The 14865-nt window shown below is 47.1% G+C and overlaps 1 protein-coding gene across 1 annotated transcript in view; it reads right to left on the bottom strand.

Annotated features, from left to right (window-relative positions):
* The window catches only part of LOC134538538 (1-phosphatidylinositol 4,5-bisphosphate phosphodiesterase classes I and II), a 106093-nt gene that overhangs the window by 50558 nt on the left and 40670 nt on the right, over positions 1 to 14865 (bottom strand). The window contains exons 16-18 of the mRNA XM_063379946.1: positions 10115 to 10331; positions 8020 to 8227; positions 689 to 863 (exon numbers count right to left, since the gene is read on the bottom strand). Of these exons, the coding sequence (XP_063236016.1) occupies positions 689 to 863; positions 8020 to 8227; positions 10115 to 10331 (600 nt within the window). The remainder of the gene's footprint in view (positions 1 to 688; positions 864 to 8019; positions 8228 to 10114; positions 10332 to 14865) is intronic.

Here is a 14865-nt window from a genome sequence, read left to right as displayed (position 1 = left end):
ATTAATAAGTGATACACTTTTGTATATGACAATTATATAGTAAAAATAATATGTAAAGCAATTATAATTGAATATAAATTAAACAAAAATTTAGATTGAATTTGTTTGGATTAGATTAGAGATTATTCTATAAATACAATTATTGAACAGTACAAAGATTTTTTTTAATTGGCTATTGAACTGGGTCACTGTACGGCCGGCATTGTCAAAAAATATTTTCATTTTATTTTACTATGGTAACAATTATAAACAAATAGAGCATCTAAATAGACTCTCCGATCAAAAAGTAAAGGTAAAGAAGGTTGGGGAAAATGTTTTAAAGTAATAATTTTCATAACTTTATTTTGGATGATCTCAAACTACTATCATTGGCATTAATGTTATTCAAGATAACAGAGCAATATTCTGACTTTGTTCTAATTAACGCATAATAAAAGGAAATTATGAAATCAATGTTATTAGCATGAAAGGTGATGTAACTAATAAGAGGAAGAGTTCTATGGGCGGTAGAAATTAAATAATCAACACATTGATGAAAGTATAATATAGAATATAGTATGACAACAATATCTTTAGTAGTTGTACTTTCAGATTTGATTTTTAGTTAATTTACAGTTGTAAATGCTAGGTTCACATCAGCTAGTATTCCTTGATGACTGGAAGGAACACGTCGGGACCGGGGACTCACCATGTCGTGGTACTTCTCCTGCAACTCCTTCTCCTGCAGGACGTGCTCCTTGCACGCCGCCAGCAGCCGCCCCGACTGGCTGCGAGGCAGGCCGGGTCTCGCTGGGGGCGCCTCCCCCTCCACGCTCTCCGAGGCAGAGTCGTCCGCTGGCGCTGCCACCATGGGCCCCACCTCCCTGCGCAGGCCACACACGTCACCTGTCAGCCCCCGCCTCCCTGCGCAGGCCACACACGTCACCTGTCAGCCCCCGCCTCCCTGCGCAGGCCACACACGTCACCTGTCAGCCCCCGCCTCCCTGCGCAGGCCACACACGTCACCTGTCTGCCCCCGCCTCCCTGCGCAGGCCACACACGTCTCCTGTCAGCCCCCTGCCTCCCTGCTCATGCAACACACACGTCTCCTGCGCTGCTACCTGTCTGCCCCCTGCCTCCCTGCTCATGCAACACACACATCTCCTGTCTGCCCCCTGCCTCCCTGCTCATGCAACACACACGTCTCCTGCGCTGCTACCTGTCTGCCCCCTGCCTCCCTGCTCATGCCACACACACGTCTCCTGTCTGCCCCCTGCCTCCCTGCTCATGCAACACACACATCTCCTGTCTGCCCCCTGCCTCCCTGCTCATGCCACACACACGTCTCCTGTCTGCCCCCTGCCTCCCTGCTCATGCAACACACACGTCTCCTGCGCTGCTACCTGTCTGCCCCCTGCCTCCCTGCTCATGCAACACACACATCTCCTGTCTGCCCCCTGCCTCCCTGCTCATGCCACACACACATCTCCTGTCTGCCCCCTACCTCCCTGCTCATGCCACACACACGTCTCCTGTCTGCCCCCTGCCTCCCTGCTCATGCAACACACACGTCTCCTGCGCTGCTACCTGTCTGCCCCCTGCCTCCCTGCTCATGCAACACACACATCTCCTGTCTGCCCCCTGCCTCCCTGCTCATGCCACACACACATCTCCTGTCTGCCCCCTGCCTCCCTGCTCATGCCACACACACGTCTCCTGTCTGCCCCCTGCCTCCCTGCTCATGCAACACACACGTCTCCTGCGCTGCTACCTGTCTGCCCCCTGCCTCCCTGCTCATGCCACACACACGTCTCCTGTCTGCCCCCTGCCTCCCTGCTCATGTAACACACACGTCTCCTGTCTGCCCCCTGCCTCCCTGCTCATGTAACACACATGTCTCCTGTCTGCCCCCTGCCTCCCTGCTCATGCAACACACACGTCTCCTGTCTGCCCCCTGCCTCCCTGCTCATGCCACACACACGTCTCCTGTCTGCCCCCTGCCTCCCTGCTCATGCAACACACACGTCTCCTGCGCTGCTACCTGTCTGCCCCCTGCCTCCCTGCTCATGCAACACACACGTCTCCTGCGCTGCTACCTGTCTGCCCCCTGCCACCCTGCTCATGCAACACACACGTCTCCTGTCTGCCCCCTGCCTCCCTGCTCATGCCACACACATGTCTCCTGTCTGCCCCCTGCCTCCCTGCTCATGTAACACACACGTCTCCTGTCTGCCCCCTGCCTCCCTGCTCATGTAACACACATGTCTCCTGTCTGCCCCCTGCCTCCCTGCTCATGCAACACACACGTCTCCTGTCTGCCCCCTGCCTCCCTGCTCATGCCACACACACGTCTCCTGTCTGCCCCCTGCCTCCCTGCTCATGCAACACACACGTCTCCTGCGCTGCTACCTGTCTGCCCCCTGCCTCCCTGCTCATGCCACACACACGTCTCCTGTCTGCCCCCTGCCTCCCTGCTCATGCAACACACACATCTCCTGTCTGCCCCCTGCCTCCCTGCTCATGTAACACACACGTCTCCTGCGCTGCTACCTGTCTGCCCCCTGCCTCCCTGCTCATGCCACACACATGTCTCCTGTCTGCCCCCTGCCTCCCTGCTCATGCCACACACACATCTCCTGTCTGCCCCCTGCCTCCCTGCTCATGTAACACACACGTCTCCTGCGCTGCTACCTGTCTGCCCCCTGCCTCCCTGCTCATGCCACACACACGTCTCCTGTCTGCCCCCTGCCTCCCTGCTCATGCAACACACACATCTCCTGTCTGCCCCCTGCCTCCCTGCTCATGTAACACACACGTCTCCTGCGCTGCTACCTGTCTGCCCCCCGCCTCCCTGCGCAGGCCACACACGTCTCCTGTCAGCCCCCTGCCTCCCTGCTCATGCAACACACACGTCTCCTGCGCTGCTACCTGTCTGCCCCCTGCCACCCTGCTCATGCCACACACATGTCTCCTGTCTGCCCCCTGCCTTCTGCTCATTCCACACACACGTCTCCTGTCTGCCCCCTGCCTCCCTGCTCATGTAACACACACGTCTCCTGCGCTGCTACCTGTCTGCCCCCTGCCTCCCTGCTCATGCCACACACATGTCTCCTGTCTGCCCCCTGCCTCCCTGCTCATGCCACACACACGTCTCCTGTCTGCCCCCTGCCTCCCTGCTCATGTAACACACACGTCTCCTGCGCTGCTACCTGTCTGCCCCCTGCCTCCCTGCTCATGCCACACACATGTCTCCGTCTGCCCCCTGTCTCCCTGCTCATGCCACACACATGTCTCCTGTCTGCCCCCTGCCTCCCTGCTCATGCCACACACACGTCTCCTGTCTGCCCCCTGCCTCCCTGCTCATGCAACACACACGTCTCCTGCGCTGCTACCTGTCTGCCCCCTGCCTCCCTGCTCATGCCACACACACGTCTCCTGTCTGCCCCCTGCCTCCCTGCTCATGCCACACACACGTCTCCTGTCTGCCCCCTGCCTCCCTGCTCATGCAACACACACGTCTCCTGAGCTGCTACCTGTCTGCCCCCTGCCTCCCTGCTCATGCCACACACACGTCTCCTGTCTGCCCCCTGCCTCCCTGCTCATGTAACACACACGTCTCCTGCGCTGCTACCTGTCTGCCCCCTGCCTCCCTGCTCATGCCACACACATGTCTCCTGTCTGCCCCCTGCCTCCCTGCTCATGCCACACACATGTCTCCTGTCTGCCCCCTGCCTCCCTGCTCATGTAACACACACGTCTCCTGCGCTGCTACCTGTCTGCCCCCTGCCTCCCTGCTCATGCCACACACATGTCTCCTGTCTGCCCCCTGCCTCCCTGCTCATGCCACACACACGTCTCCTGTCTGCCCCCTGCCTCCCTGCTCATGTAACACACACGTCTCCTGCGCTGCTACCTGTCTGCCCCCTGCCTCCCTGCTCATGCCACACACATGTCTCCGTCTGCCCCCTGTCTCCCTGCTCATGCCACACACATGTCTCCTGTCTGCCCCCTGCCTCCCTGCTCATGCCACACACACGTCTCCTGTCTGCCCCCTGCCTCCCTGCTCATGCAACACACACGTCTCCTGCGCTGCTACCTGTCTGCCCCCTGCCTCCCTGCTCATGCCACACACATGTCTCCTGTCTGCCCCCTGCCTCCCTGCTCATGCCACACACACGTCTCCTGTCTGCCCCCTGCCTCCCTGCTCATGCAACACACACGTCTCCTGCGCTGCTACCTGTCTGCCCCCTGCCTCCCTGCTCATGCCACACACACGTCTCCTGTCTGCCCCCTGCCTCCCTGCTCATGCAACATATACGTCTCCTGCGCTGCTACCTGTCTGCCCCCTGCCTCCCTGCTCATGCCACACACACATCTCCTGTCTGCCCCCTGCCTCCCTGCTCATGCAACATATACGTCTCCTGCGCTGCTACCTGTCTGCCCCCTGCCTCCCTGCTCATGCCACACACATGTCTCCTGTCTGCCCCCTGCCTCCCTGCTCATGCCACACACACGTCTCCTGTCTGCCCCCTGCCTCCCTGCTCATGCAACACACACGTCTCCTGAGCTGCTACCTGTCTGCCCCCTGCCTCCCTGCTCATGCCACACACACGTCTCCTGTCTGCCCCCTGCCTCCCTGCTCATGCCACACACACGTCTCCTGCACAATAATTCATTACCGTATTTACTCGCATAATGTCAGCAGTAATTTGGCTACATTTTTGACAAAAAAAATGGGGTGCGGACATTATGAGGTGAAGTCCGAAAAAACAATTTTTTCCTCAAAATTTTACGTTTTGTGTAGAGTATAAAAATTGTTCTCTCATAATCAGTTTACTAGCAGAGCACTGGTGACTGGCGACCCTCCGCAGCGGACGTGAGATATGTGACAGGTGTCGAGATAATTGGGTGCTGGCGATTAGTGGAAGACGCCACTTTTTTTTTTCTTCTCTCACTCGCGTGTGTTCTCTTACGTTCAGAAGCCGCAGCCAGCCTACACAAAATAAACGCTTTGCGTGAAAAGATATTTTTTTAATCTTTCATTGAGATGGCCACTGACGGCACGGGGCAGATGTCTAATGTCTTCATTAGCCGGCGCCGGCGAGCCTCCCTCCCTGTCCCTTGCCCGCTGTGTGTATAAAAAAACCGTGTGCATGTACCCCCACCACTTCTCCGCTACCTCCCCTACTTTGTGACGTGTGAGTTGTGTACTGGCTTGTGCTATATATACCCAATCCCCTTGCAACTCGCGTGACGTCGCAGGCAGCTGCGCAGTGGAGTGCGAGTTTCTGAGTCCGGACGGTTTCACCACGCTACAAACCCTCTCAGCGACCGCTCCGGAGAAATGAACTCAAGGTCAAAGCATTGTTGACAGCGTCTGTAAATTTCCATCCCGTTACTGTGCCTTTCAGGGGTGGCCAAGGTTGCTTTGTCTGGTGCGGACTTTATGCGGATTTTAAAAAATTCCATTTCAAGTATTTAAAAAGAAATGTGCGGACATTATGCGATGGCGGACATTATGCGATTAAATACGGTAAATGGTAACATGCAATCATACTGTGCCCAAGAAAACTATGAAAATATCAACACAAAAATAAACTGTTAATTTTGAGAAGTTACAAAACATGTCGTGCCCAAGAACTTATGATTTCCTTTCCAAATTTGAACTGCAAGATATTCGTTGTATGGAATAATGAGAGATAAAGTTCGGATTGTGTAAAAAAATTAGTTGTCTGACATTCAATTTTTGTTAGCTGTATCTTGTTTAATACCGCTTCAAAGGACAAAAAGAAGCGGCAAAAGGTATTATGAGTTGGGGAAAGCTGTTGTAACTATCGTCAGAAAAAAGAGCAAACATGATAAACAGTGAGGTAATACAAAAGTTAATATTTCTCACTTTTTACATATGCATGTAAAAATGAGGATGTACTGAATTTATATTTTAAACCATAGGTATTTCGCTGTTTGTTTGTTGATGTTGGCCGCATAAATTGTACTTTAGTCCAGCAATATAGTCACAGTTTTATATTTTCTAGTAATGCTTTTAATTTTGAAGGGAATCCACTATAGAGATGCTGGGTGTAATGGTCAGTTTGTTCGTGAGTTGCTGGAAAAAAGGAATTATGGCACACTCTATAGAGAGTCGTGCTTATTTCCGACATTCCGATGTCTGTTTCTACCGCAACAGCGTGACTTGCCAGCGACAGCCACCAGTTGCTGGGTCTTTAGGCGAGCCGTGTTCAACATCACCACAAAGCCATGTACAGGCTAACAACAAAGTGAAGCTAATTAAATTATTTAATTCATATTATTGTTTTAAATAATGCTAGCCACAGTTTTAATTTAATTCTTTCGAGACTAAGTGTAAATTCATTTACCTATTAAATTAAAAATGTGAGTTTCATAGGCAGTTATTTTATTCTGAAATCAAGAAAATTTAAATCCTAAATCTGATTATTTTTATTTACCATTACAGTGGGTCTCCAAGCAAAGTGCATTTCAAAATTAGTGTAACAACTGATGAGTGTAACGCCACATTCATTTTGGAACTGTCAGTAAGCAAATAAAGGAATTTTCCAGACAAGAGCATATTCTTCTGGGCTGTATCTTTGAATAATCCAAAATGATTGAAGGATATTTTCAACTCAACACCACAATAAACTTCTCCAATGTTCGCCAAACTAACCCCATCACTAGAGATGGTGATTTATAGCATTTAAAATAATAACATTTAGCATTTTGAATTTGAAATTTAGCATTTTGTAGCATTTTTAAAAACAAGGTTTAGCCAATTCTCTCATTTTATATTACTGAAGAAAAGTATATCTTTAAAATGCATTAATAATACACATTAATTATTAACAACCACAGAAATACAGATCCAACACAACTACAAAGATAGCCTATCTTGGCAGGTTTCCAAACAACTTTTTATGAGTGCAATAAATTTAATACTTAAAATTACAATAAATATTTTTTAGCCGTGTTCATGGCCATAGTTGATGTAGAGTGCACAAGTAATGTTCTTGAAACTCGTTTTTTTCAATTTTCGCCTTCTTTTGGTTTTCGATCATGCCAGAAACCGCTTGCCGTTTTACCGACTTTTTTTCTTTTTCAGATTTCTCTGTGAATCTTTTTTTTTTTTTTTGCAGCCTGACGTCCCTCAGATTTAATGTGCTTTTCAAGTACATATTTTTTTTTTCCACTCCAGACAGCGATTACATAAATTGGGCATTAAAATATTCGTATCACTTTCGTAGAACTGTTCATTTTTGTATTCATTTATGCGATCGCGAATGGAAATTACGTTTCGTCCCATTTTTACCACGAGTATGCACAAATTTGTTAACACACCACCTTCCACAGACTACACAAGAACGCGGCTTTCACGTGAAACACAGACAGAAAATTGGCGCGGCGAAGCAGAGATGTCGCAATATGGTGGCCTAAAAACTTGTACTCTGCAAGATGACGGACACTCTTCCAGCTAGTTGTTCTTTGCTTTGTTTACAATCGCGAGGCACGGATGGCCATTTTTCATTCAATATTTACGAACAATAGTGTTGTGAATGACGTGACAATAAGATACTTGTGCTGAATACACCATAAAATGATAGTTTCTTTTGATACTGAACTGAAACGATATACAATCGGTAAATAAATCGTGTAGAGTGAAGACGAATCTACGTTTTTTACCTTGAGTTCGCATTTATCTCGGAATAGTCTAGATTTCGCATTTTATAGCGGAAAAAATATAATTTAGCATATTTTCGCATCTATTTCGCGAAAACGAAAAATCATCATCCCTACCCATCACTTAAGTCCTAAGAAGTTTTACTATGTAATAACCATTATTAGTTCAATTGCAGTTTTCCTTATATTAAAGTAATTATATTTTAGTTACATAATTTTTTTAATTAAAATAATTACTTACCAGTTGTTTCAGGAAGATGATGGAGATAAATTTAAACTTTCACAATCTCTCATGTCGCGCAAACCGGTAAAGAAAGTGACAACACTGAGCTATGCAAAGGAACTTACAGCTGATTGGAGGATCTCTTCCTGCGTCTGATCTGGCCGATGTAGAACTTGGACCGACACTTGTCCGGCTCCGCGAACGCTGAACGCTCCTTCAAGTGCTTCTTGCGGAGAGACTCCAGCTTCTTCTCCAGCTCCAGCCTCTTCTCCTTCACAGTCTTGCTCTCCAGGAACCTCTCCAGCGGCTCCGCGACCAGATCCTCGCTCACCGCTGCAGCCACCCCGACAACACACACACACACACAGTTCATGTAGTGCACAGCGTATCCGGAACACGAGTCGTGAGCATATCTGCCCGTGTGACAATAAGATATCCTGCCAAAGAATTAACATAAGGTGACAATTCCATTGCCTCTTAATACTTGAGTAAACATTAACATCTTGCTGACAAGTTTCAATACCTCGGTTATGACATGGTATAAAACACACACGTTATCAGAAAAATAATTTTTTTTTTTGCTCATTTCACAACACAAGACAGCCACATAAGCAAAATCTTTTAACTGTGGCTACTGTACATTCCTGGAATAGACTACCTGAGACAATCAGGTTTCAAAATTACCTCTCAATAATTAAGAGCGTATTATTCAGTATCCTACTAAACCCATGCTCAGGTTTAGCTGTGTTATCAGCGACATCTGTGCTTGAATGTGTGTGAATATGTGTCAATTATGATTAGCAATAGTATTAGTATTTTTAGGAAAGTTTAAGTATTTTGTTAGTTTTATAAAAATTTATTATTCTTTCTTTTTTTTTATGAATTTACAGTCTGTAATAATGTCAATTATTGTTCTTTCTTTTTAATATCTCATAGGCTCTGTCATAACCGTTAGTTTTTTTTTTGTTTTTTCAATTATAATTATTTTATATTTGCAAGTAATTTTTATTTAATATGTATTGTATAAATAAGTTTTGTTTTATTATCAATTTGTATGACCTTGTAAAACAGTAAAATGGTAAAGTAAAAAACAAGACTTTGCAACATAAAATAAATAAAATAGACTAACAGACAAAAACTTTAAAAATTTGATTTCTGCATTCTCAATAATGTAAACAGCCATTTGCAATAGATTTTTTTTTTGTTATAGTATCATCAAATGTAAAGACTTTCTGCCTCTAACAGTTTTATTATTAGTATAACTAATTAATTGTTTAGAGCCAATTGGTAAATGTGGCAGTATTCCTAATCCTTTCACACAAGCGAAGGATGTGCATCAGGTCTGACTGCAGCGAGGACAAGACCCCCCTTCACCCCCCTCCACGACCTTGCTTTGCGTTCCTTCTCTTCCTCTCGTCCTTTATTTTACTTCTCTTCATGTCTCCCGGGGGGAAACATTGACAGCTGTTCTTTCATAATTAATGAAGATTTCAGGGAGTGAAATTACAGAGTTCAATATTCTGACACGGGTGTTTTAATTTAAAGTGATTTTTACTTTAAGAAAGTTTTTGTCCTTGCCTAACAACGGGATCTCCAAGCTTGCAGCAGACATGACTCTCCCAAGCCTCATCAGCTACAGAGCGTGTCTGCACCTCTCTTGCCTGTCATCCCAGTGCTGTCCCTGCTCTTCTCCGCCACACACTGTCTCTCTCGCCAGGATGTCATGTATCGGGTGGGGGGGGGGGGGGGGGGGGGGGAAGACCAGTAGGGTAACATCAGTCTAAAAAAAATTAAGTTAATGTCTTGTATTGTAGTATGAGATTTAATAAAATAGTTATACCAGGAGAGTAGATGCAAGGCCGATCAGCAACGGCCCCTCGCTACCCCTGTCCTGGAGGGTTCGGCATGTTCCCAGAGGCCCGACCATAGTGGCATTGTTCTGGGAGTTTCTGGTGTCAAGTCGACCCCGACGAGGCAGTGAAGTGGAGAGGGCGAGCGAAGGTGGACGACGGGCTTCGTGCAGCGGGGATCGAAGCAACCGGGACTGTGGCGGACGAGTGAGTAGTGCGAGGCGGTGTGCAGGGACAGAGGCGAGCCGTCAGAGGCGAGCCACTGCCGAGCAGGGCTTCAGAGGGGACAGTGAACTGTGAACCTCATGAAAGAGCAATAAATTTGCGTATGGACACGTCAGGCAGTGAGACACGGGACCTGGGCGCGCACCTGGGACGACCGTGCCCGGAGCCTGCTTGCCGGCGGGCGGCTGCGACACGGGCGCCGTGCCGCCGGGGTCCTGCTCCGCGCCGGGCTCGGGGTCCGTGCTGGCGCTCCGTGCGGTCCTCTGGCCCGGGCTGACGGAGGCCTGGCTCGCCGGGGGCAGGTCCGGCACGGACACCTTCTTCACCCCCGCGGCGGGCGGCGGCTGCACCTTGTTGCATTCCTGTGCACACGCACACGCTCGCACTTCAACAAGCAGAACATACTTCAAGACCTGCTTCACATTTCAGTTTCGACACTTTTCTCAACTATCTATTTTATTTAAAGGATGTAAAGGATGCTTGCCAATTGCTGGGCATAATCATAAATACGCATGAAATGTCAAAACAAGCAAATTTTGTTGAAAAAAAACTTGGCCCGGAAGAAAAAAAAAACCCTGCAAAGTTACGAGCGGGAACTTGGAACGTGGTGGGCCTAGAGGGACTTCTCTACCGGCCGGGAGGACGAGCCATTTCAGCGCCGCGGCGTTCCGACGCTCCATGGGACGCAGGCAGCAGGCCGCTGGGTCACTCACCGACGCATTCAGCAACTGCTTCATCCACATCAGTTCAGCCCTCGTCATCTCTAATGTTCTCGGACGTCTAAGAGACTTCATCTACAACTAATTAATTTATTGTCGATAGCAAACACTATAATCCACGCTACAGGCTTGCTTTCCACCAATCTCAATGAAACTGAACTGAAATATCAACTCAACCTCACATTTGTAAATCAAAAGTCACGTGAAATTCAAGATAAACTTTTTTTTATAGTAGTGCTTTACTTGAACTGAACCTTATTCAAAAATAAACTAAAAAGGTATATAATTTCCACTAGCCATCTCTGTGGAAAAAAAAAAATAATTGGAAAAAAATCAGTAAGTTATACATATCTTAAAGCACAACGAGCCAATTACCAATACTTCCTGATAATTAAAATGTTGGTTCCCCTACTATGAAAACCACCCTTTGCCCCTTGTATGTAGCTACATTTGAAAAAAAGAACATTTTTGAATTACTTCCTATAACCAAGCATATTTTTCAAATATGGTAGGAAATACGTAGTGTCTTATGTTAACTTAAAAATATTGTGTCATAAATTTTGCTTTCTCTGTTAAATGTGTAATAATTCAGCAGCAAGTTACAATTTGTCACGGTTCCGGGTTTGATCCTCGCTATAACCGTGTCCTCGCTATAACCCCATTGGACAGATTTTGGCCCCCAAAAAATAAAAATTAACCGAAAATAGCATAAAAATTGTGTTTAAACATGTATAATTAGAAAATAACAGGTTATATTAACGAAATCTTAATTTCTATGAGCAGATGTGTGAATTCTCTTTAAAACAATACCCCATAAGTACGGATGCGATCACCGATTGCGTCAAAATAACCAGAATACCCTACCACGCCACGTAAGTATAGCATCTCAGCCCACGGCCGACGCAGCATTGTCCTGCTATCTATTGTCGATGCGGGCTGTCTGCTGGCGGCCATGTTGGTTCGGGATGTTGATAACAGGTGGTGCTAGTGTAGCGCGACGATTTAATTCCTTACAAAATAGCAGGAGTGCGGCAACGCACGTACGCCTCAAACGAAATGGTCGCTGGAAAACGATACTTTTTTCATTTAAAGAAACCTGTTAACCTTTTTTTGAAAATAAATTTGGGATTAAATTCAAACCATTACCACCCCCTTCCCGGACAGATACCCCAACAACTGACCGAAACAAAAGTTAGGCCTACAAGAAAATTGTCTTAGCGATTCGGAAATAAATACGGTAGTGCCTACTATTTGTCAGATAGTAAAATAAATAACGTGACGTTTGTAAACGTGTCACGACTGAAATAATTCCAAACAAGTTTATAAATATTTGTGTATTATTAACGCGATCAATTAGCAACAAGTATAAAGACGGCTCTGACGTTTTTGGCCTAACATAGTTATGTTATTATTCGTTAATGAAAATGTCCCAACAAATTAATTAAGAGCATTTATATTAAAAAAAAGTGCACATTGTTATGTTTAATGGCGGGAAAAAATAGATTTTGTCTATTTTCTAAATAATAAGAAATGCGTACAAGTATATGTATATTCAAAGGCTTGGTTCATTCGAGTCGAGCATACCTTGGCCTTGAAACTTGATAAAAGTTTGATAAAAGAAAGAAAGGACGGGATTCTATTTTTAAAGCCAAGCACTTAGGTGTCAACGGAAAGATGTCTAGTGGCGAGCGAGAGGGGTGGAGATAAAGCAGACAAATAACCAAAGCGCGCTTCACACAATCACGCCGCAAGTTCCTCAAAAATACCTCGTTATAGCCGTGCTCACTATAACAGGATTCTCCTGTATTTGTACTGCAAGAATTCTCCAAAGATAAATTTGCTCGTTTCCTATTAGACGATGGAGCAGGTTCAACGTACTTTTACAGTGTTTCAGAAGTCTACAACTGGATCAATTACTATATTTTTTCACCGTCATTTAGGCAACCAGCAGTGAACTATTTTTTTTACATTTGAGCAACTTTAAACTCTATTGTGCTGCTAACGCTATTTATCATTTATTACGTGATCTATCATTAACATGATAGTTAGAGCCACCCAACAAACTTCATTTTAAGTAGTTGAGTGAAGCAAATAATTTTACTTCCTAATTCTTATTTTCAAAATACTTCTCCACTAAAAACTGCAATCAGCAAAACATAAATCCTAGCAGGTGAAGCACAGCCTTATACGTGAATTCACCAACACCATTTAAAAAATACTCTGAGGATTTGCAAAACACAAAAATTTCATCTTTCAGCTGCAAAAAATATAGTTTCGTAACCATTATCATGGTTTAGTAAATGTAAAAAAAATATTACAGTGTTAAAATGATTCAAGTAAATGACTATAATTGACCAACTGTAATATACAAAGGTTTCTGTTAAATTAAAAATTATATTGCAACAGTTTTTTTGAATACAAATCACAACTAAATGATCACATGCACCCCAAAAGTGTAACAAAACCTGTTGAAGCAAGCCAAACCGTACATTTTGCACTATTCCACTAAATGTTATAATTATTAGTTCCATGCTTCTATCTCACTCCATTATGTGCATGGTAACTAAAGCCTCAATAATTCCTGTGTTCCAGACCAAGTCACCCGCCCATCGAGGAAGGGTTGTCGAGGTGTGGGGAGGTGCGGGGAGGTGTGAAGAAGTGGGGGATGAGCCATAAATTGTCATATTCTCCTGGCTCATCTTTAGGCTTAGCATAATTTAAATAAATATTTTAAGTATTTTCTTTTCCTGTAGCCTGTTACAGCCTATCAAAATTTTATCCCAGTATTGTACTCTCCTACTTAATTTTGTCTCCGGCCGTTTCATCCACGGGCTCCCACACCACTCAGGTCCTGATTAAGCAGGCGCCTGATGTCTCCTCGCTCCTCGGCACGTACGCAAGTGAAATTTCGCACCCCTTCAGTGCTCTGCGCACGTCCTGCCACACGCTACCTCTGCTTCCGTCAGCCCTCTGAGGCACACCTGTAGCTCAAGCTACAGTTGACCGAAGCAACTTTGGTCAGGTTCGACGGCACAGGTTACGCTCGGTCCAGACACGCCTCGGGAGTCCTGTAGGCAGCCTTTCCCACTACGCAGCACTACCCCCCCTTCTCTTTTCCCCTCTATCCATTCCAGATCCTTCCATCTGGACAAACTTCCTCCCTCCCTCCTGGTCACTATAACAGACCCCAGGCCGGCGAATGGACAGCTTGCGCCATCTCCCGGTGGCACGGCGAACTAAATTACCTTCTCTTAGGCGTCGGAGCGAGCGCTCTGGCGGCCGCGACCATATTTAATCCAAGTTCCTTATCTACCCGACAGAGCTCGCACCAAGAGGGCTCCATATGGTACAAGCTTACACTAGGAGAGAGGGGGGAAAGAGAGAGAGAGGGGGGGAGAGAGAGGGGAGAGAGAGAGGGGGGAGAGAGAGGGGGGAGAGAGAGGGGGAGAGAGAGAGGGGGAGAGAGGGAGGAGAGAGAGAGGGGGAGAGAGGGGGGAGAGAGGGAGGAGAGAGAGAGGGGGAGAGAGGGGGGAGAGGGGGGAGAGAGAGGAGGGAGAGAGAGGGGGGAAAGACAGAGAGGGGGGAAAGAAAGAGGGGGGAAAGACAGAGAGAGGGGGGAAAGACAGAGAGAGGGGGGAAAGAGAGAGAGAGGGGGGAAAGACAGAGAGAGAGGGGGGAAAGACAGAGAGAGGGGGGAAAGAGAGAGGGGGGAAGAGAGAGGGGGGAAAGACAGAGAGGGGGGAAAGAGAGAGAGAGGGGGGAAAGAGAGAGGGGGGAAAGAGAGAGAGGGGGGGAAAGAGAGAGGGGGGGAAAGAGAGAGAGGGGAAAGAGAGAGGGGGGGGAAAGAGAGAGAGAGGGGGGAAAGAGAGAGAGAGGGGGGAAAGAGAGAGAGGGGGAGAGAGAGGGGGGAAAGAGAGAGGGGGAAAGAGAGAGGGGGAAAGAGAGAGGGGGAGAGTGAGCGAGGGGGAAAGAGAGAGCGAGGGGGGAAAGAGAGAGAGGGGGGGGAAAGAGAGAGAGGGGGGAAAGAGAGAGAGGGGGGAAAGAGAGAGAGAGGGGAAAGAGAGAGAGGGGGGAAAGAGAGAGGGGGGAAAGAGAGGGGGGGAGAGTGAGCGAGGGGGTAAAGTGAGCGAGGGGGGAAAGACAGAGAGAGAGAGGAAAGACAGAGAGAGGGGGGAAA

Source organism: Bacillus rossius, chromosome 13, assembly GCF_032445375.1.
Source record: "Bacillus rossius redtenbacheri isolate Brsri chromosome 13, Brsri_v3, whole genome shotgun sequence".
Lineage (NCBI taxonomy): Eukaryota > Metazoa > Arthropoda > Insecta > Phasmatodea > Bacillidae > Bacillus > Bacillus rossius.
Note: the sequence above shows the minus strand (reverse complement) of the source record. Positions and strands in the feature narration are given on the sequence as shown.